Source organism: Pristiophorus japonicus, unplaced genomic scaffold, assembly GCF_044704955.1.
Source record: "Pristiophorus japonicus isolate sPriJap1 unplaced genomic scaffold, sPriJap1.hap1 HAP1_SCAFFOLD_1142, whole genome shotgun sequence".
In the NCBI taxonomy this organism is placed as follows: Eukaryota; Metazoa; Chordata; class Chondrichthyes; family Pristiophoridae; genus Pristiophorus; species Pristiophorus japonicus.
This window is the reverse complement of record NW_027250802.1, coordinates 64,260-86,280: the sequence shown is the minus strand read 5'-3', so window position 1 is coordinate 86,280 and position 22,021 is coordinate 64,260. Positions and strand designations below refer to the sequence as shown.

General features: G+C 53.1%; 1 protein-coding gene across 1 annotated transcript in view; it reads right to left on the bottom strand.

Annotated features, from left to right (window-relative positions):
• Positions 1-961: 961 nt before the first annotated feature.
• Positions 962-22,021, bottom strand: part of LOC139241869 (complement C1s subcomponent-like) — a gene marked incomplete at its 5' end in the record, with an annotated part of 55,012 nt that continues 33,952 nt past the window's right edge. The window contains 6 exons of the mRNA XM_070870110.1: positions 962-1,752; positions 6,648-6,725; positions 8,669-8,788; positions 11,285-11,372; positions 15,272-15,384; positions 21,067-21,214. Of these exons, the coding sequence (XP_070726211.1) occupies positions 962-1,752; positions 6,648-6,725; positions 8,669-8,788; positions 11,285-11,372; positions 15,272-15,384; positions 21,067-21,214 (1,338 nt within the window). The remainder of the gene's footprint in view (positions 1,753-6,647; positions 6,726-8,668; positions 8,789-11,284; positions 11,373-15,271; positions 15,385-21,066; positions 21,215-22,021) is intronic.

Here is a 22,021-nt window from a genome sequence, read left to right as displayed (position 1 = left end):
GTCGGTAAGGACCACGCCCTGCTTGTCGTCGTGGAGCAAGCGAAGGATGTTGACAAACTGTTGGGGAGTATCCGAAACAGAGGAGGACATTCCTTCGACCCTCGCGGCTGACAGTGTCAAGGAATAACAAGACTATAGGTACGGACAAAATCCCTGCTGAGGCTTTAAAGTATGGCGGAGAGGCGCTGTTGGGCGTGGATGCATGACCTCATCTCTCTCATCTGGACCTGCACCCGTGTTTGCTTAACAGCAATTAAACTCTGATTGACCGAAGCCCGTGTTTGCTTAACAGCAATTAAACTCTGATTGAGCTGCGCCCGTTTGCGTGACAGCAATTAAACTCTGATTGACCTGCACCCGTGTTTGCGTGACAGCAATTAAACTCTGATTGACCTGCGCCCGTTTGCGTGACAGCAATTCAATTCTGATTGACCTGCGCCCGTGTTTGCGTGACAGCAATTAAACTCTGATTGACCTGCACCCGTGTTTGCGTGACAGCAATTAAACTCTGATTGGCCTGCGCCCCTGTTTGCGTGACAGCAATTAAACTCTGATTGACCTACGCCCCTGTTTGCGTGACAGCAATTAAACTCTGATTGACCTGCGCCCGTGTTTACTTAACAATTAAACTCTAGTTCACCTGAGCCCGAGTTTACTTAACAGCAATTAAACACTATTTGACCGAAGCCCGTGTTGGCTCAACAGCAATTAACCTCTGATTGACCTGTGCCCGTGGTTACTTAGCAGCCACTGCTAATTGTTTGTCCAATAAAGGCATCGGGCGACTAGGTCACCTGACAAGTTCCTGTGTCCAGAGCCATGTTGTAAGTGTGTGTGTGTGTGTGTCTGTGATGTCGCAGAGAACATATCACATTTGGCGACGAGGAACGGGACAACTGCAAGGCCCACGGAATGACATTTTATTGCAGGAGGAACAACACCGCCATGGATCGAGCCGCCGTTACACGCGTGTCTCCTCGTCCTCCCAGCTCCCGTGTTCCCGCATGGTCTTCACAATCCAGGCCAGGTACCGGCCCACGTGGGTGTACACCCCGTAGCTGCCGCACTGCTGGGGCCCGAAGGACACGATGCCCCTCACCACGTGGCGGCTGGGGTGGCGGAGGTCCCGCAAGACGAAGGGCCCCCCGCTGTCGCCCTGGCAGGAGTCGGTGCCTGGCTGACCGGCGCAGACCATGTTGTCCGTGAACCTTGGCCTCTTTCCCCGGTAGTCCAGGCCTCTGCACTTGTCCATGCCCACCACGGGCACCTCGGCGTACTGCAGGAAGATGGGCCGGTCGCGCACCTCTGTCTTGCCCCACCCGGTGATGTAGCCCAGTCTCCCCGCCCGCAGCGGGCTGGTTTCACCGGCGGCGGGCAGGCAGACAGGAGACAGGTTGGCGCCCAGCTTGGCCCTCGCCCGCAACTTGACCAACGCCACATCGTGCTCGAAGTTGGGCTCGCTGCCGTCGGCCTGTGGCCTGTAGTTCTGGTGCAGGAAGGCGTCCTCCACGGGCAAGGCCTTCTCCGGCGACAGGCCCTGCAAGTTGACGATGCCGCCGTGAACCGTGGTTTGCCGCGAGCCGTCGAAGAGGTGGGCCGCCGTCAGGATCCATCCGTCGGACACCAGCGCCCCTCCGCCCACCTTCCCGTCGTACGTACGCAGCCGCACCTGCCAGGGAAAGTACCCCAGCCGCGCCGGCTTGCCGCCGAAGACACGCCCCGTGTCGTCGGAGATGGCCGTGCGCCCGCACACTGCGGAAAAGGCGGAAAAGTCAACAACAACTTCGTATTTGCACAGCGCCCGCAACGTCCCCAGGCGTCCCCCACGGGAATGTTAGGTGGTTAACAAAAAAAACACAACGGCTGGTGAGTGGCTGATCAATACGGCGTCGCCAAACTAGCCAGCCGTTCCGCGGGTCAATTCAACTCTAATTGACCTGCGCCCGTGTTTAATTAACAGCAATTAAACTCTGATTGACCTGCACCCGTGTTTGTGTAACAGCAATTAAACTCTAATTGACCTACACACATGTTTGTGTAACAGCAATTAAATTCTGATTGACCTGCGCCCGTGTTCGCGTAACAGCAAGTAAACTCTGATTGACCGCAGCCCTTGTTTGCTTAACAGCAATTCAACTCTGATTGACCTGCGGCAGAATTTACTGAACAGCAATTTGAGTACAGGGGCAGGGAGGTGTTACTACAGTTGTACAGGGCCTTGGTGAGGCCACACCTGGAGTATTGTGGACAGTTTTGGTCTCCTAACTTGAGGAAGGACATTCTTGCTATTGAGGGAGTGCAGCGAAGGTTCACCAGACTGATTCCTGGGATGGCAGGACTGACATATCAAGAAAGACTGGATCAACTGGGCTTGTATTCACTGGAGTTCAGAAGAATGAGAGGGGATCTCATAGAAAAGTTAGACAGGTTAGATGCAGGAAGAATGTTCCCGATGTGGGGAAGTCCAGAACCAGGGGTCACAGTCTAAGGATAAGGGGTAAGCCATTTAGGACCGAGATGAGGAGAAACTTCTTCACCCAGAGAGTGGTGAACCTGTGGAATTCTCTACCACAGAAAGTTGTTGAGGCCAATTCACTAAATATATTCAAAAGGGAGTTAGATGTGGCCCTTACGGCTGAAGGGATCAGGGGGTATGGCGAGAAAGCAGGAATGGGGTACTGAAGTTGCAAGTTCTGCCATGAACTCATTGAATGGCGGTGCAGGCTCGAAGGGCCGAATGGCCTACTCCTGCACCTATTTTCGATGTTTCTATGTAACTCTGATTGACCTGCGCCCGTGTTTACTGAACAGCAATTAAACACCAATTGACCTCAGCCCATGTTTACTGAACAGCAATTAAACACCAATTGACCTCAGCCCATGTTTACTTAACAGCAATTAATCTCTGCTTTACCCGCGCCAGTGTTTACTGAACAGCACTTAATCTCTGATTGACCTCAGCCCATGTTTACTTAACAACAACAAAAATTTGTATTTTTTTGCGCCCTTATCGTTGTGAAACATCCCAAGGTTCTTCACAGGAATGCCTTTGGACAAAAAATTGTCACCGAGCCACAGAGGGCTCTATTCCCTCCCCTTCCCTCAACGTTTATCTGTCCCACCCTCCCCTTCCCTCAACGTCTATCTGTCCCACCCTCCCCTTCCCTCAACGTCTATCTGTCCCACCCTCCCCTTCCCTCAACGTCTATCTGTCCCACCCTCCCCTTCCCTCAACATATATCTGCCCCACCTGAGACAGTGTCTGTGTCTCTCGTATTGGACCGTTCAGCCACCCGAGGAATCGCTTTTAGAGTGGGAGCAAGTCTTCCCTCGATTCCGAGGGACTGCGTGTGATAACGACGTTTATAACCTGATTAAAACACGGTAAAAAAACTCACCCACCCCCCCCAAAAAAATAGTTTTCTTAAGCATGTCGACTAATTTTAAATCGGTGAGGTCATTTATTTATTGATTACGCTGCGTTTGGGTGTTTTTGGGGGTTATTCTCATTGATAGACTCATTGTTTAACTAACTTACTGGAATTCTTTGAGGATATAACGGGCATGGTGGATAGAGGTGTACCGATGGATGTGGTGTATTTAGATTTCCAAAAGGCATTCGATAAGCTGCCACACAAAAGATAAAGGTACGCGGAGTCAGAGGAAATGTATTAGCATGGATAGAGAATTGGCTGGCGAACAGAAAGCAGAGAGTCGGGATAAATGGGTCCTTTTCGGGTTGGAAATCGGTGGATAGTGGTGTGCCACAGGGATCGGTGCTGGGACCACAACTGTTTACAATATACATAGATGACCTGGAAGAGGGGACAGAGTGTAGTGTAACAAAATTTGCAGATGACACAAAGATTAGTGGGAAAGCGGGTTGTGTAGAGGACACAGAGAGGCTGCAAAGAGATTTAGATAGGTTAAGCGAATGGGCTAAGGTTTGGCAGATGGAATACAATGTCGGAAAGTGTGAGGTCATCCACCTTGGGGGAAAAAACAGTAAAAGGGAATATTATTTGAATGGGGAGAAATTACAACATGCTGCGGTGCAGAGGGACCTGGGGGTCCTTGTGCATGAATCCCAAAAAGTTAGTTTGCAGGTGCAGCAGGTAATCAGGAAGGCGAATGGGATGTTGGCCTTCATTGCGAGAGGGATGGAGTACAAAAGCAGGGAGGTCCTGCTGCAACTGTACAGGGTATTGGTGAGGCCGCACCTGGAGTACTGCGTGCAGTTTTGGTCACCTTACTTAAGGAAGGATATACTAGCTTTGGAGGGGGTACAGAGACGATTCACTAGGCTGATTCCTGAGATGAGGGGGTTACCTTATGATGATAGATTGAGTAGACTGGGTCTTTACTCGTTGGAGTTCAGAAGGATGAGGGGTGATCTTATCGAAACATTTAAAATAATGAAAGGGATAGACAAGATAGAGGCAGAGAGGTTGTTTCCACTGGTCGGGGAGACTGGAACTAGGGGACACAGCCTCAAAATACAGGGGAGCCAATTTAAAACCCAGTTGAGAAGGAATTTCTTCTCCCAGAGGGTTGTGAATCTGTGGAATTCTCTGCCCAAGGAAGCAGTTGAGGCTAGCTCATTGAATGTATTCAAGTCACGGATAGATAGATGTTTAACCAATAAGGGAATTAAGGGTTACGGGGAGCGGGCGGGTAAGTGGAGCTGAGTCCACGGCCAGATCAGCCATGATCTTGTTGAATGGCGGAGCAGGCTCGAGGGGCTAGATGGCCTCCTCCTGTTCCTAATCCTTATGTTCTTATGTTATGTTCTTATAGTAACAGGAACCCGTACAGACAGAGAAGTTTACAGCACAGAAGGAGACCATTCCGGCCCATCGTGTCCTGCACCGGCCGACAAAGAGCCGCAGGGCCCTGGGTCAGAAGCCCTGAAGGTTACACATAAACCCACGAACAATGACGGAAAGGCAAAGAGCACCCGGCCCAACCAGTCCGCCCCACACTCAACTGCGACACCCCTCACACTGAAACATTCTACACTCCACCCCAACCGGAGTCACGGGATCTCCTGGGAGAGGCAAAAACCAGATAGAAACCCAGGCCCATTTGGGGAGAGAAAGAAATCTGGGAAAATTCCTCTCCGACCCATCCAGGCGATCAACACCGGTCCAGGAGGTCACCCCCTGGCCGTATTCGATTCCCTGCTGTACTTACCGTTATATCTGCTCCGTCCAACCAAAGGTCACCCAGTCTGACCCCAATGACCAGCTCGAGGTCCGTAACCCTGCAGGTCACTGCACTTCAAGTGTCCGTCCAACCATCTCGTAAAAGTGCCGAGGGTTTCTGAATCCACCACTCTTCCAGGCAGCGAGTTCCAGATCCCCCACAACCCTCTGAGTAAAGAAACCCCCCCCCGCCTCAAACCCCCCTCGAAACCGACCACCAAGCACCCGCTTTTATCAGTGAGAAGGCTGCGTAGTGATTGGTGGACCTGGCCCCACGTGATCTCCCCGTGGGTTCCGCGGCAAATCTCGGCCTCCGACCACGTTCCCCGATTCCCCCCCGGGGCCGGCAGGTACTTTCGTAGGTTCCATTCCCCCACCCCCCCGGAACATTCCGTCCCCTATCGTAGCTACGATTCTACGCGATTCTGCTTATCGTAAGGAATAGGAGCAGGAGTGGGCCATTCGGCCCCTCGAGCCTGCTCCGCCATTTAATACCATCATGGCTGATCCGATCATGGACTCAGCTCCACTTCCCTGCCCGCCCCCTTATCCCCTTATCGGTTCAGGAACTGTCTATCTCTGTCTTAAATATATTCAATGTCCCGGCTCCCACAGCTCTCTGAGGCAGCGAGTTCCACAGATTTACAACCCTCTGAGAGAAGGAATTCCTCCTCATCTCAGTTTTAAATGGGCGGCCCCTTATTCTAAGACCATGCCCCCTAGTTCCAGTCTCCCCCATCAGTGGGAACATCCTCTCTGCATCCACCTTGTCGAGCCCCCCTCATAATCTGATACGTTTCGATAAGATCACCTCTCATTCTTCTGAACTCCAATGAGTAGAGGCCCAACCTCCTCAACCTTTCCTCATAAGTCAAACCCCCCTCATCCCCGGAATCAACCGAGTGAACCTTCTCTGAACTGCCTCCAAAGTAAGTATATCCTTTCGTAAATACAGAGACCAGAACTGTACACGCAGTACTCCAGGTGTGGCCTCACCAATACCCTGTGTAACTGGAGCAAGACTTCCCTGCTTTTATACTCCATCCCCTTTGCAATAAAGGCCAAGATACCATTGGCCCTTCCTGATCACTTGCTGTACCTGCAGGCTAACCTTTTGTGTTTCATGTACAAGTAACCCCCAGGTCCCGCTGTACTGCCGCACTTTGTAATTTTTCTCCATTTAAATAATAACTTGCTCTTTGGTTTTTTTTCTGCCAAAGTGCATGACCTCACACTTTCCCACATTATACTCCATCGGACAAATTTGTCCCACTCACTGAGCCTGTCTGTGTCCTTTTGCAGGTGTTTTGTGACCTCCTCACACATTGCTTTTCCTCCCATCTTTGTATCGTCAGTAAACTTGTCTACGTTACACTCAGTCCCTTCTTCCAGGTCGTTAACATCGATTGTCAATAGCTTATCAGGCCCGTGGCAAACATTTACCTGGCTTGCAATTCGGTAAGGTTCCATCGCTGGTCCCAACAGCAACCCAATCAGCTGTTGCCGCGCATTCGAAGATTGCTGGTGGGGACAAAATGCATGGAGGGAGAGAGTTATCAGTTCGAGAGATCATCGAAACATAGAAAATAGGTGCAGGAGTCGGCCATTCGGCCCCTCGAGCCTGCACCGCCATTCGATATGATCATGGGCTGACCCTCTATCCCAACACCATATTCCCGCTTTCTCCCCAGACCCCTTGATGTCTCTTGTGTCTAGAAACCTATCTATCTCCCTCTTAAATATATTCAGTGACTTGGCCCCCACAGCCTTCTGCGGTAGAGAATTCCACAGGTTCACCACCCTCGGAGTGAAGACATTTCTCCTCATCTCGGTCCTAAATATCCTACCCCCGTATCCTGAGACTGTGACCCCTTGTTCTAGACTTCCCAGCCCCCGGGGAAACACCCTCCCCACATCCAGTCTGTCCAAACTCTGTCAGAATTTAATACCTTTCAATGAGATCCCCTCTCATTGTTCTAAACTCCAGTGAATACAGGGCCCAGTCCACCCAATCTCTCCTCGTACCACAGTCCTGCCCTCCCAGGAATCAGTCTGGTGAACCTTCGCTGCACTCCCTCTGTGGCAAGTGTATCCTTCCTTAGGTAAGGAGACCAGAACTGCTCACAATACTCCAGGTGTGGTCTCACCAAGGCCCTGTGTAACTGGAGTAAGACCTCGTTGCTCCTGTACACAAACCCTCTCGCAATGAAGGCCAACATACCATTGGCCTTCCCTAACTGTCTGCTGCACCTGCAGGTTTGTTTTCACTGACTGGTGTACAAGGCCACCCAGGTCCCTCTGTACCTCCACACTTCCCGAGCCGTCGCCCTTTCAATAACACTTTGTCCTTGTGTTTTTCCTGCCAAAGTGGATCACTTCACAGTTACCCACGCTAAACTGCATTGGCCATGTGTTTGCCCACTCACTCAGCCGATCTCAATCGCCTCTCAGTGTCTCTGCATCCTCCTCACAGCTCACAATCTCGCCTCGTTTTGTGTCGTCGGCAAACTTGGAAATATTACACTGGGTTCCCTCATCCAAATCAGTTCGAGAAACAGAGAAACACTGACAATAGGTGCAGGAGTAGGCCATTCGGCCCTTCTAGCCTGCACCACCATTCAATGAGTTCATGGCTGAACATACAACTTCAGTACCCCATTCCTGCTTTCTCACCATACCCCTTGATCCCCCGAGTAGTAAGGACTACATCTAACTCCTTTTTGAATATATTTAGTGAATTGACCTCAACAACTTTCTGTGGTAGAGAATTCCACAGGTTCACCACTCTCTGGGTGAAGAAGTTTCTCCTCATCTCGGTCCTAAATGGCTTACCCCTTATCCTCAGACTGTGACCCCTGGTTCTGGACTTCCCCAACATTGGGAACATTCTTCCTGCATCTAACCTGTCTAACCCCGTCAGAATTTTAAACGTTTCTATGAGGTCCCCTCTCATTCTTCTGAACTCCAGTGAATACAAGCTCAGTTGATCCAGTCTTTCTTGATAGGTCAGTCCCGCCATCCCGGGAATCAGTCTGGTGAACCTTCGCTGCACTCCCTCAATAGCAAGAATGTCCTTCCTCAGGTTAGGAGACCAAAACTGTACACAATACTCCAGGTGTGGCCTCACCAAGGCCCTGTACAACTGTAGCAACACCTCCCTGCTCCTGTACTCAAATCCCCTCGCTATGAAGGCCAACATGCCATTTGCTTTCTTAACCGCCTGCTGTACCTGCATGGCCAACCTTCAATGACTGATGTACCATGACACCCACCGGGTATCGTTGTATCTCCCCTTTTCCTAATCTGTCACCATTCAGATAATAGTCTGTCTCTCTGTTTTTACATTGTGAATATACATTGTGAATAGCTGGGGCCCCAGCACTGATCCCTGTGGTACTCCCACTTGTCGCCGCCCCTAAAAATGACCCGTTTATTCCCACTCTCGTAACCAGTGGGTAGCTCACCGTTTCCTTCCAGCTTGTAGTACGGTTCGTCACAGCTGTACGTGTTGAGGAACTGGTAAACCGTCGAGGTAACGTTTCGCTTTCCGTTCCTGAGCGCCATGGGATTCCCACAGTCCACAGCTGTGAAAGGGAGAGAGTCGAGTGGGAACGTGGAGAACGCCATGAGATGCCACTTTCGTCAGAACATCAGAAATAGGAGCAGGAGCCGGCCATTCGGCCCCTCGAGCCTGCTCCGCCATTTAATACCATCATGGCTGATCCGATCATGGACACAGCTCCACTTCCCTGCCCGCCCCCTTATCGGTTCAGGAACTGTCTATCTCTGTCTTAAATATATTCAATGTCCCGGCTCCCACAGCTCTCTGAGGCAGCGAGTTCCACAGATTTACAACCCTCTGAGAGAAGGAATTCCTCCTCATCTCAGTTTTAAATGGGCGGCCCCTTATTCTAAGACCATGCCCCCTAGTTCTAGTCTCCCCCATCAGTGGAAACATCCTCTCTGCATCCACCTTGTCGAGCCCCCTCATAATCTGATACGTTTCCATAAGATCACCTCTCATTCTTCTGAACTCCAATGAGTAGAGGCCCAACCTCCTCAACCTTTCCTCATAAGTCAACCCCCTCATCCCCGGAATCAACCGAGTGAACCTTCTCTGAACTGCCTCCAAAGCAAGTATATCCTTTCATAAATACGGAGACCAGAACTGTACACGCAGTACTCCAGGTGTGGCCTCACCAATACCCTGTGTAACTGGAGCAAGACTTCCCTGCTTTTATACTCCATCCCCTTTGCAATAAAGGCCAAGATACCATTGGCCTTTCCTGATCACTTGCTGTACCTGCAGACTAACCTTTTGTGTTTCATGTACAAGTAACCCCCAGGTCCTGCTGTACTGCCGCACTTTGTAATCTTTCTCCATTTAAATAATAACTTGCTCTTTGATTTTTTTCTGCCAAAGTGCATGACCTCACACTTCCAACATTATACTCCATCGGACAAATTGTTGCCCACTCACTGAGCCTGTCTGTGTCCTTTTGCAGATTTTTTGTGTCCTCCTCACACATTGCTTTTCCTCCCATCTTTGTATCGTCAATAAACTTGTCTACGTTACACTCAGTCCCTTCTTCCAAGTGGTTAATATAGATTGTAAATAGCTGGGGCCCCAGCACTGATCCCTGCGGCACCCCACTAGTTACTGGTTGCCCACCGGACAATGACCCATTTATCCCGACTCTCTGTTTTCTGCCAGTTAGCCCAATCCTCCATCCACGCCAATATATTATGTGGCCAGGTTAGCACTGTGCGAGCACCTTTACCACACGGACTGCAGCGATTCAAGAAGGCAGCTCAGCCCCACGTTCTCGAGGGCCGAGTATAGATGGGCAACGAAGGCTGATGATCTCAAATGTGACCAATTCATCGCCAACCAACCGCACGACAAGGGGACAGTTGTGGTGGACACAGAAACCCTCAGCACATTTCAGAGATGGTTGGACAGACCCTTGCAGTGACGTAACCTGCAGGGTTACGGACCGAGAGCTGGTAATTTGGGATCAGACTGGATGGCCTCATGTTGGCCGGTGCAGATACGATGGTTCAGTGCTGCAGGGAATCGAATACGGCCAGGGTGATCTCCTGGACTAGTGTGGATAGAAACATAGAAACATAGACAATAGGTGCAGGAGTGGGCCATTCGGCCCTTCGAGCCTGCACCACCATTCAATAAGATCATGGCTGATCATTCCCTCAGTACCCCTTTCCTGCTTTCTCTCCATACCCCGTGATCCCTTTAGCCGTAAGGGCCACATCTAACTCCCTCTGGAATATATCCAATGAACTGGTCCCAACAACTCTCTGCGGCAGGGAATTCCACAGGTTCACCACTCTCTGGGTGAAGAAGTTTCTCCTCATCTCGGTCCTAAATGGCCTACCCCTTATCCTTAGACTGTGTCCCTGGTTCTGGACTTCCCCAACATCGGGAACATTCTTCCCGCATCGAACCTGTCCAGTCCCGTCAGAATTTTATATGTTTCTATGAGGTCCCCTCTCATTCTTCTAAACTCCAGTGAATACAGGCCCAGTCGATCCAGTCTCTCCTCATATGTCAGTCCCGCCATCCCGGGAATCAGTCTGGTGAACCTTCGCTGCACTCCCTCAATAGCAAGAATGTCCTTCCTCAGATTAGGAGACCAAAACAGAACACAATACTCCAGGTGTGGCCTCACCAAGGCCCTGTACAACTGTAGCAACACCTCCCTGCCCCTGTACTCAAATCCCCTCGCTATGAAGGCCAACATACCATTTGCCACCTTCACCGCCTGCTGTACCTGCATGGCCAACCTTCAATGACTGATGTCCCATGACACCCAGGTCTCGTTGCACCTCCCCTTTTCCTAATCTGTCACCATTCAGATAATAATCTACCTTCCTGTTTTTGCCACCAATGTGGATAACCTCACACTTATCCACATTAAACTGCATCTGCCACGCGCTTGCCCAGATTTTTTTTCTCTCCCTCAATTGGCCCGGGTTTCTATCTGGTTTTTTGCCTCTCCCAGGAGATTCCATGGCTCCCTTCAGCCCTGCAAATTTCTCTGTTTCTCTGTGTCACTTACGCCTGCAGGAATACCAGGAGCTATTCCAAGTTCCATCCTTCTGACAATGCACCATGGCTGAATCGATGTACTGATTCCGAACGTTGTCCTGCGGGCAGAAGAGTTGAGCAAAACGTTTCAAAACCAAAGAATTGTCAAAGGCAGCGCGGAAGGCAGGTTAAGTGACTGCAAAGACTTGCGTTTGTATAGCCCCTTGCATGACCATCGCACGTCTCAGAGCGTTTGGCAGCCAACGAATTACTTTTGGGGAGTGCGGTCGCTGTTGTATTGTGGGAAACGGGGCGGCCAATTTGCGCACAGCAAGCTCCCACAAACAGCGATGTGAGAATGACCCCGGAGAATGTTTTTTGTGATGTTGATCGAGGGATAAATATTGGCCCCAGGACACCGGGGAGAACTGCCCCCCTGCCCTTCAAAAGAGTGGCCCCGGGATCTTTGACATCCACCGAAGAGACGGAGCCTCGGTTTAATGTCTCATCCGAAAGACGGCACCTCCGACAGTGCGGCACTCCCTCCGTACTGCCCCTCCGACAGTGCGGCACTCCCTCCGTACTGCCCCTCCGACAGTGCGGCACTCCCTCGGTACTGTCCCTCCGACAGTGTGGCACTCCCTCAGTACTGCCCCTCCGACAGCGCAGTACGGTGCTCCCTCAGTACTGCCCCTCCGACAGTGCGGCACTCCCTCAGTACCGCCCCTCCGACAGTGCGGCGCTCCCTCGGTACTGTCCCTCCGACAGTGTGGCACTCCCTCAGTACTGTCCCTCCGACAGTGCGGCACTCCCTCAGTACTGACCCTCCGACAGTGCGGCACTCCCTCAGTACTGCCCCTCCGACAGTGCGGCACTCCCTCAGTACTGACCCTCCGACAGTGCGGCACTCCCTCAGTACTGCCTCTCCGACAGTGCGGCACTCCCTCAGTACTGACCCTCCGACAGTGCGGCACTCCCTCAGTACTGCCCCTCCGACAGTGCGGCACTCCCTCAGTGCTGCCCCTCCGACAGTGCGGCACTCCCTCAGTACTGCCCCTCCGACAGTGCGGCACTCCCTCAGTACTGCCCCTCCGACAGTGCGGCACTCCCTCAGTACTGCCCCTCCGACAGTGCAGCACTCCCTCAGTACTGCCCCTCCGACAGTGCGGCACTCCCTCAGTACTGCCCCTCCGACAGTGCGGCACTCCCTCAGTACTGCCCCTCCCACAGTGCGGCACTCTCTCAGTACTGACCCTCCGACAGTGCGGCACTCCCTCAGTACTGACCCTCCGACAGTGCGGCGCTCCCTCAGTACTGTCCCTCCGACAGTGCGGCACTCCCTCAGTACTGCCCCTCCGACAGTGCGGCACTCCCTCAGTACTGCCCCTCCCACAGTGCGGCGCTCCCTCAGTACTGTCCCTCCGACAGTGCGGCACTCCCTCAGTACTGTCCCTCCGACAGTGCGGCACTCCCTCAGTACTGTCCCTCCGACAGTGCGGCGCTCCCTCAGTACTGTCCCTCCGACAGTGCGGCACTCCCTCAGTACTGTCCCTCCGACAGTGCGGGGCTCCCTCGGTACTGCACTGGGAGTGTCGGCCTGGCTATTTTTGTGATCGAGTCCCTGGGGTGGGACTGAAACCCACAGTTTCCTGACTCAGAGGCCAGTGTACCACCCAGTGAGGCTTGACTGACACAGACGCAACAATAAGGTCGCAGGTGGAGAATAATGTGGGGAAAAGGTGAGCTCATGAATTTTCGTAGGCTGAAGAGAAAAACAGAAATGTTCTGACGATGAGAAGCTGTTAATTGCTTGAGTATCTCGTACTGTGCAGTCTGAACTCTGAGAGTTAGCAGGCAATGAGGAAGGCAAAATGCTCTGTTGTGCTTTCTCGTAAAGAGGGTTGCAGTCTCGGTGTAGGAGAGACTTCCGGCAGTTGTACAGGGTATTGGTGAGGCCACACCTGGAGTACTGCGTGCAGTTTTGGTCACCTTACTTAAGGAAGGATATACTGGCTTTGGAGGGGGTACAGAGACGATTCACTAGGCTGATTCCGGAGATGAGGGGGTTACCTTATGATGATAGATTGAGTAGACTGGGTCTTTACTCGTTGGAGTTCAGAAGGATGAGGGGTGATCTTATAGAAACATTTAAAATAATGAAAGGGATAGACAAGATAGAGGCAGAGAGGTTGTTTCCACTGGTCGGGGAGACTAGAACTAGGGGGCACAGCCTCAAAATACGGGGGAGACAATTTAAAACCGAGTTGAGAAGGAATTTCTTCTCCCAGAGGGTTGTGAATCTGTGGAATTCTCTGCCCAGGGAAGCAGTTGAGACTAGCTCATTGAATGTATTCAAGTCACAGATAGATAGATGTTTAACCAATAAGGGAATTAAGGGTTACGGGGAGCGGGCGGGTAAGTGGAGCTGAGTCCACGGCCAGATCAGCCATGATCTTGTTGAATGGCGGAGCAGGCTCGAGGGGCTAGATGGCCTCCTCCTGTTCCTAATTCTTATGTTCTTCAGTTCTATACTTGCTTTGGAGATTCACCGGAGGTTCAGCAGATTGATTGCTGGGACGAGAGGGCTGTCTTATGATGAAAGATTGTGTAACATAGAAACACAGACAATAGGTTCAGGAGTCGGCCATTCGGCCCTTCGAGCCTGCACCACCATTCAATAAGATCATGGCTGATCATTCCCTCAGTACCCCTTTCCTGCTTTCTCTCCATACCCCTTGATCCCTTTAGCCGTAAGGGCCACATCTAACTCCCTCTGGAATATATCCAATGAACTGGTCCCAACAACTTTCTGTGGTAGAGAATTCCACAGGTTCACCACTCTCTGGGTGAAGAAGTTTCTCCTCATCTCGGTCCTAAATGGCTTACCCCTTATCCTTAGACTGTGACCTCTGGTTCTGGACTTCCCCAACATCGGGAACATTCTTCCTGTATCTAACCTGTCCAGTCCCGTCAGAATTTCAAACGTTTCTATGAGATCCCCTCTCATCATTCTGAACTCCAGTGAATACAAGCCCAGTTGATCCAGTCTTTCTTGATATGTCAGTCCTGCCATCCCGGGAATCAGTCTGGTGAACCTTCGCTGCAGTCTCTCAATAGCAAGAATGTCCTTCCTCAGGTTAGGAGACCAAAACTGAACACAATATTCCAGGTGTGGCCTCACCAAGGCCCTGTACAACTGTAGCAACACCTCCCTGCCCCTGTACTCAAATCCCCTCGCTATGAAGGCCAACATGTCATTTGCTTTCTTAACCGCCTGCTGTACCTGCATGCCAACCTTCAATGACTGATGTACCATGACACCCAGGTCTCGTTGCACCTCCCCTTTTCCTAATCTGTCACCATTCAGATAATAGTCTGTCTCTCTGTTTTTACCACCAAAGTGGATAACCTCACATTTACCCACATTATACTTCATCTGCCATGCATTTGCCCACTCACCTAACCTATCCAAGTCACTCTGCAGCCTCACAGCATCCTCCTCACAGCTCACACTGCCACCCAACTTAGTGTCATCCGCAAATTTGGAGATACTACATTTAATCCCCTCGTCTAAATCATTAATGTACAATGTAAACAGCTGGGGCCCCAGCACAGAACCTTGCGGTACCCCACTAGTCACTGCCTGTCATTCTGAAAAGTCCCCATTTACTCCTACTCTTTGCTTCCTGTCTGACAACCAGTTCTCAATCCATGTCAGCACACTACCCCCAATCCCATGTGCTTTAACTTTGCACATTAATCTCTTGTGTGGGACCTTGTCGAAAGCCTTCTGAAAGTCCAAATATACCACATCAACTGGTTCTCCCTTGTCCACTCTACTGGAAACATCCTCAAAAAATTCCACCAGATTTGTGGAGCGTGATTTCCCTTTCACAAATCCATGCTGACTTGGACCTATCAGGTGAAAGAGCGATGGTTTGTCAGCATTGCCCGAAATTGAGTTGGCCCTCAGAGTTCGAGATCGTTCCCCGAAGAGGTTCACATGAGAAGAACTTACATACAGTTCATATCCACTTTCGCAACGCACTCGAACCGAATCCTTGTAGTCGTAATCCGAGTTCTTTGGCTGCAAGACATTGTGCTCCAAGATCTCGACTGGACACTGTTTGGCTGGACACAAAACATACTTCAACGGGGCAACATTCATTCGATCACAGCAACGCACAGCGCAGTATGACTCAACTCGCTTATCACCACCCTCCGAAACATCGCCCATCTCCGGCTCCCTCCCTCAGCTCATCTACTGCTGAAACCCTCACCCCTGTCTCTCTCCCCTCCAGACTCGACTGTTCCAAAGCACTGCGCTCCTGGCCGGCCTCCCACGTTCTACCCGACGTAAACTCGAGGTGATCCGAAACTCGGCTGTCCCCGTGTCCCAACTCACACCGAGTCCCACTCACCCATCACCCCCTGTGTCCCGTGTCCCAACTCACACCCAGTCCCACTCACCCATCACCCACTGTGCCCCGTGTCCTAACTCACACCGAGTCCCACTCACCCATCACCCGCTGTGCCCCGTGTCCTAACTCACACCCAGTCCCACTCACCCATCACCCCCTGTGCTCACTGACCCCGTGTCCTAACTTACACCCAGTCCCGCTCACCCATCACCCCCTGTGCTCACTGACCCCGTGTCCTAACTCACACCCAGTCCCACTCACCCATCACCCCCTGTGCTCACTGTCCCGTGTCCTAACTCACACCCAGTCCCACTCACACATCACCCCCTGTGCCCCGTGTCCTAACTCACACCCAGTCCCGCTCACCCATCACCCCCTGTGCTCACTGACCCCGTGTCCTAACTCACACCCAGTCCCACTCACCCATCACCCCCTGTGCTCACTGCCCCGTGTCCTAACTCACACCCAGTCCCACTCACCCATCACCCCCTGTGCTCACTGCCCCGTGTCCTAACTCACACCCAGTCCCACTCACCCATCACCCCCTGTGCTCACGGACCCCGTGTCCTAACTCACACCCAGTCCCACTCACCCATCACCCCCTGTGCTCACTGACCCCGTGTCCTAACTCACACCCAGTCCCACTCACCCATCACCCCCTGTGCTCACTGACCCCGTGTCCTAACTCACACCCAGTCCCACTCACCCATCACCCCCTGTGCTCACTGCCCCCGTGTCCTAACTCACACCGAGTCCCACTCACCCATCACCCCCTGTGCTCACTGACCCCGTGTCCTAACTCACACCCAGTCCCGCTCACCCATCACCCCCTGTGCCCCGTGTCCCAACTCACACCCAGTCCCACTCACCCATCACCCCCTGTGCTCACTGCCCCCATGTCCTAACTCACACCGAGTCCCACTCACCCATCACCCGCTGTGCTCACTGACCCCGTGTCCTAACTCACACCCAGTCCCACTCACCCATCACCCCCGGTACTCACTGACCCCGTGTCCTAACTCACACCCAGTCCCACTCACCCATCACCCCCTGTGCCCCGTGTCCTAACTCGCACCCAGTCCCACTCACCCATCACCCACTGTACTCACTGACCCCGTGTCCCAACTCACACCCAGTCCCACTCACCCATCACCCCCTGTGCTCACTGACCGTGTCCTAACTCGCACCGAGTCCCGCTCACCCATCACCCGCTGTGCTCACTGCCCCGTGTCCTAACTCACACCCAGTCCCACTCACCCATCACCCCCTGTGCTCACTGACCCGTGTCCCAACTCACACCCAGTCCCACTCACCCATCACCCCCTGTGCTCACTGACCGTGTCCTAACTCGCACCGAGTCCCGCTCACCCATCACCCGCTGTGCTCACTGCCCCGTGTCCTAACTCACACCCAGTCCCACTCACCCATCACCCCCTGTGCTCACTGACCCCGTGTCCTAACTCACACCCAGTCCCACTCACCCATCACCCGCTGTGCTCACTGACCCCGTGTCCTAACTCACACCCAGTCCCACTCACCCATCACCCCCAGTGCTCACTGACCCCGTGTCCTAACTCACACCCAGTCCCACTCACCCATCATCCCCTGTGCCCCGTGTCCTAACTCACACCCAGTCCCACTCACCCATCACCCCCAGTGCTCACTGACCCCGTGTCCTAACTCACACCGAGTCCCACTCACCCATCACCCCCTGTGCCCCGTGTCCTAACTCACACCCAGTCCCACTCACCCATCACCCCCTGTGCACACTGACCCCGTGTCCTAACTCACACCCAGTCCCACTCACCCATCACCCCCTGTGCTCACTGACCCCGTGTCCTAACTCACACCCAGTCCCACTCACCCATCACCCCCTGTGCTCACTGACCCCGTGTCCTAACTCACACCCAGTCCCGCTCACCCATCACCCCCAGTGCTCACTGACCCCGTGTCCTAACTCACACCCAGTCCCACTCACCCATCACCCGCTGTGCCCCGTGTCCTAACTCACACCCAGTCCCGCTCACCCATCACCCCCTGTGCTCACTGACCCACGTTAGCTCCCAGTTAAGCAACGCCTCGATTTCAAAATTCTCCATTATTATTTACAAATCCACTCCATGGCCCATCACACCCTCCCTATCTCTGTAACCACCTCCAGCCCCGACACCCCTCCCTATCTCTGTAACCTTCTCCGGCCCCTACACACCTCCCTATCTCTGTAACCTTCTCCAGCCCCTACACCCCTCCCTATCTCTGTAACCTTCTCCAGCCCCGACACCCCTCCCTATCTCTGTAACCTCCTCCAGCCCCTACACCCATCCCTATCTCTGTAACCTCCTCCAGCCCCTACACCCCTCCCTATCTCTGTAACCTCCTCCAGCCCCTACACCCCTCCCTATCTCTGTAACCCCTCCAGCCCCTACACCCCTCCCTATCTCTGTAACCTCCTCCAGCCCCTACACCCCTCCCTATCTCTGTAACCTCCTCCAGCCCCTACACCCCTCCCTATCTCTGTAACCTCCTCCAGCCCCTACACCCCTCCCGATCTCTGTAACCTCCTCCAGCCCCTACACCCCTCCCGATCTCTGTAACCTCCTCCAGCCCCTACACCCCTCCCTATCTCTGTAACCTCCTCCAGCCCCTACACCCCTCCCTCTCTCTGTAACCTCCTCCAGCCCCTACACCCCTCCCTATCTCTGTAACCACCTCCAGCCACTACACCCCTCCCTATCTCTGTAACCTCCTCCAGCCACTACACCCCTCCCTATTTCTGGACACAGCTCCACTTCCCTGCCCGCCCCCTTATCGGTTAAGGAACTGTCTATCTCTGTCTTAAATATATTCAATGTCCCGGCTCCCACAGCTCTCTGGGGCAGAGAATTCCACAGATTTACAACCCTCTGAGAGAAGAAATTCCTCCTCATCTCAGTTTTAAATGGGCGGCCCCTTATTCTAAGACCATGCCCCTAGTTCTAGTCTCCCCCATCAGTGGGAACATCCTCTCTGCATCCACCTTGTCGAGCCCCCTCATAATCTGATACGTTTCCATAAGATCACCGCTCATTCTTCTGAATTCCAATGAGTAGAGGCCCAACCTCCTCAACCTTTCCTCATAAGTCAACCCCCTCATCCCCGGAATCAACCGAGTGAACCTTCTCTGAACTGCCTCCAAAGCAAGTCTATCCTTTGGTAAATACAGAGACCAGAACTGTACACGCAGTACTCCAGGTGTGGCCTCACCAATACCCTGCATAACTGGAGCAAGACTTCCCTGCTTTTATACTCCATCCCCTTTGCAATAAAGGCCCAGATACCATTGGCCCTTCCTGATCACTTGCTGTACCTGCAGACTATCCTTTTGTGTTTCATGCACAAGTAACCCCCAGGTCCCGCTGTACTGCGGCACTTTGCAATCCTTCTCCATTTAAATAATAACTTGCTCTTTGATTCTTTTTCTGCCAAAGTTGCCTGACCTCACACTTTCCAACATTATACTCCATCTGACAAACCTTTGCCCACTCACTGAGTCTGTCTGTGTCCTTTTGCAGGTTTTTGTGACCTCCTCACACATTGCTTTTCCTCCCATCTTTGTATCATCAGTAAACTTGTCTACGTTACACTCAGTCCCTTCTTCCAAGTGGTTAATATAGATTGTAAATAGCTGGGGCCCCAGCACTGATCCCTGTGACACCCCACTATTTGTCTCAAACCAAATCTGGAAGGGGTTTTTGGCTCTGCTTTGTTGGTCTCAATAAACTAATAGTTTTGGGTTGAGAATAAACCTTTGCGCTGTGCACATGTTGTTCCCAGATTCAAAGTACTTTAGTGAGGACAAGCCAATCAAAACGCTTACATCCTAGACCACCAACGCTGCCTCCGCAAGATCCTGCCAATCCCCCGGGAGGACAGACGCCCCAACGTTAGCGTCCTCGACCAGGCCCGACATCCCCAGCATCGAAGCACTGACCACACTCGACCAGCTCCGCTGGGCAGGGCCACATTGTCCGCATGGCCCCCCCCAGAGACACGAGACTCCCCAAAGCCAAGCGCTCTACTCGGGACTCCTTCCCGGGCAAAACGAGCCAAAGGTGGGCAGAGGGAACGTTACAAGGGACACTCCCCCCCCCTGATACAGTGCAACATCCCCCACCCACACCTGGGAGTCCCTGGCCCAAAGACCAGTCCGCCCTCAGTGGAGGAAGTGCATCCGGGAGGGCGCTGAGCACCTCGAGTCTCGTCGCCAATTGCGTGCGGAGACCAAGCGCAGGCAGCGGAAGGAGCATGCGGCAAACCAGTCCCACCCTCCCCTTCCCTCAACGTCTGTCTGTCCCACCCTCCCCTTCCCTCAACGTCTATGTGTCCCTCCCTCCCCCTTCCCTCAACGTCTATCTGTCCCACCCTCCCCTTCCCTCAACGTCTATCTGTCCCACCCTCCCCCTTCCCTCAACATCTATCTGTCCTACCCTCCCCCTTCCCTCAACGTCTATCTGTCCCACCCTCCCCTTCCCTCAACGTCTATCTGTCCCACCCTCCCCTTCCCTCAACGTCTATCTGTCCCACCCTCCCCTTCCCTCAACGTCTATCTGTCCCACCCTCACCTTCCCTCAACGTCTATCTGTTCCACCCTCCCCTTCCCTCAACGTCTATCTGTCCCACCCTCCCCTTCCCTCAACATCTATCTGTCCCACCCTCCCCTTCCCTCAACCACTGTCTGTCCCACCCTCCCCTTCCCTCAACGTCTATCTGTTCCACCCTCCCCTTCCCTCAACGTCTATCTGTCCCACCCTCCCCTTCCCTCAACATCTATCTGTCCCACCCTCCCCTTCCCTCAACCACTGTCTGTCCCACCCTCCCCTTCCCTCAACGTCTATCTGTCCCACCCTCCCCTTCCCTCAACCACTGTCTGTCCCACCCTCCCCTTCCCTCAACGTCTATCTGTCCCACCCTCTCCCTTCCCTCAACGTCTATCTGTCCCACCCTCCCCCTTCCCTCAACGTCTATCTGTCCCACCCTCCCCTTCCCTCAACGTCTATCTGTCCCACCCTCCCCTTCCCTCAACGTCTATCTGTCCCACCCTCCCCTTTCCCTCAACGTCTATCTGTCCCACCCTCCCCTTCCCTCGACGTCTATCTGTCCCACCCTCCCCTTCCCTCAACCACTGTCTGTCCCACCCTGTGACAGGGACTGTGGCTCCCCGTATTGGGCTGTTCAGCCACCGAAGGACTCGTGTTCAGAGTGGAAGCGAGTTTTCCTCGGTTCCGAGGGACTGTAGGATGCTGATATTCTCGCAGCTCACTATCCCACCGAGCTTTGTATGTAGTGGCCTTGGATTTAGCGTGGAGAGGCGAGACGGGAAGTTCATTGCCGTCTGATCTTTCTGACGTGTTACCTGTTGAACTGTACATTATTTTCCAACCCGTTCCCTCGCCCTCTCCGTTGGTGCTGAAATGTATCTCCACCACGTTCGACAAGTGATCACGTATGACGGGCGCTCGGTTTCCGCAGAAGGGCCCGTATTCCTTCTGTCCGGATGTGATCTGGGAGTCAGGATAAACCCACGTCATTCATGGGACACAAGAGCACGACAAATGGGAGCAGGAGCCGGCCATTCGGCCCCTCGAACTTGCTCCGCCATTCAACAAGATCATGGCTGATCCGATCATGGACTCAGGTCCACTTCCCCGCCGCTCCCCGTAAACCCATTACTCCCTTATCACCCAACAATCTCCGCCTAAAATGACCCAACCTCCACAGCTCTCTGGGGCAGAGAATTCCCAGGAATCACGACCCTCTGAGAGAATTAATTCCTCCCCATCTCTGTCTTAAATGGCCGACCCCTTCTTCTGAGACGGTGACCCCTGGTTCTAGACTTGTCAGCCCGGGGGAAATGTCCTCTCTGGTCAAGTCCCCTCAGAATCTTATACCTTTCAAGGGGGGCTGAATGGGCCTCCACCTGTTCCTGTGTAACAGACTCGAGGGGCTGAATGGGCCTCCTCCTGTTCCTGTGTAACAGGCTCGAGGGGCTGAATGGGCCTCCACCTGTTCCTGTGTAACAGGCTCGAGGGGCTGAATGGGCCTCCTCCTGTTCCTGTGTAACAGTCTCGAGGGGCTGAATGGGCCTCCTCCTGTTCCTGTGTAACAGGCTCGAGGGGCTGAATGGGCCTCCTCCTGTTCCTATGTAACAGGCTCGAGGGGCTGAATGGGCCTCCTCCTGTTCCTGTGTAACAGGTTCGAGGGGCTGAATGGGCCTCCTCCTGTTCCTGTGTAACAGGCTCGAGGGGCTGAATGGGCCTCCTGTTCCTGTGTAACAGGCTCGAGGGACTGAATGGGCCTCCTCCTGTTCC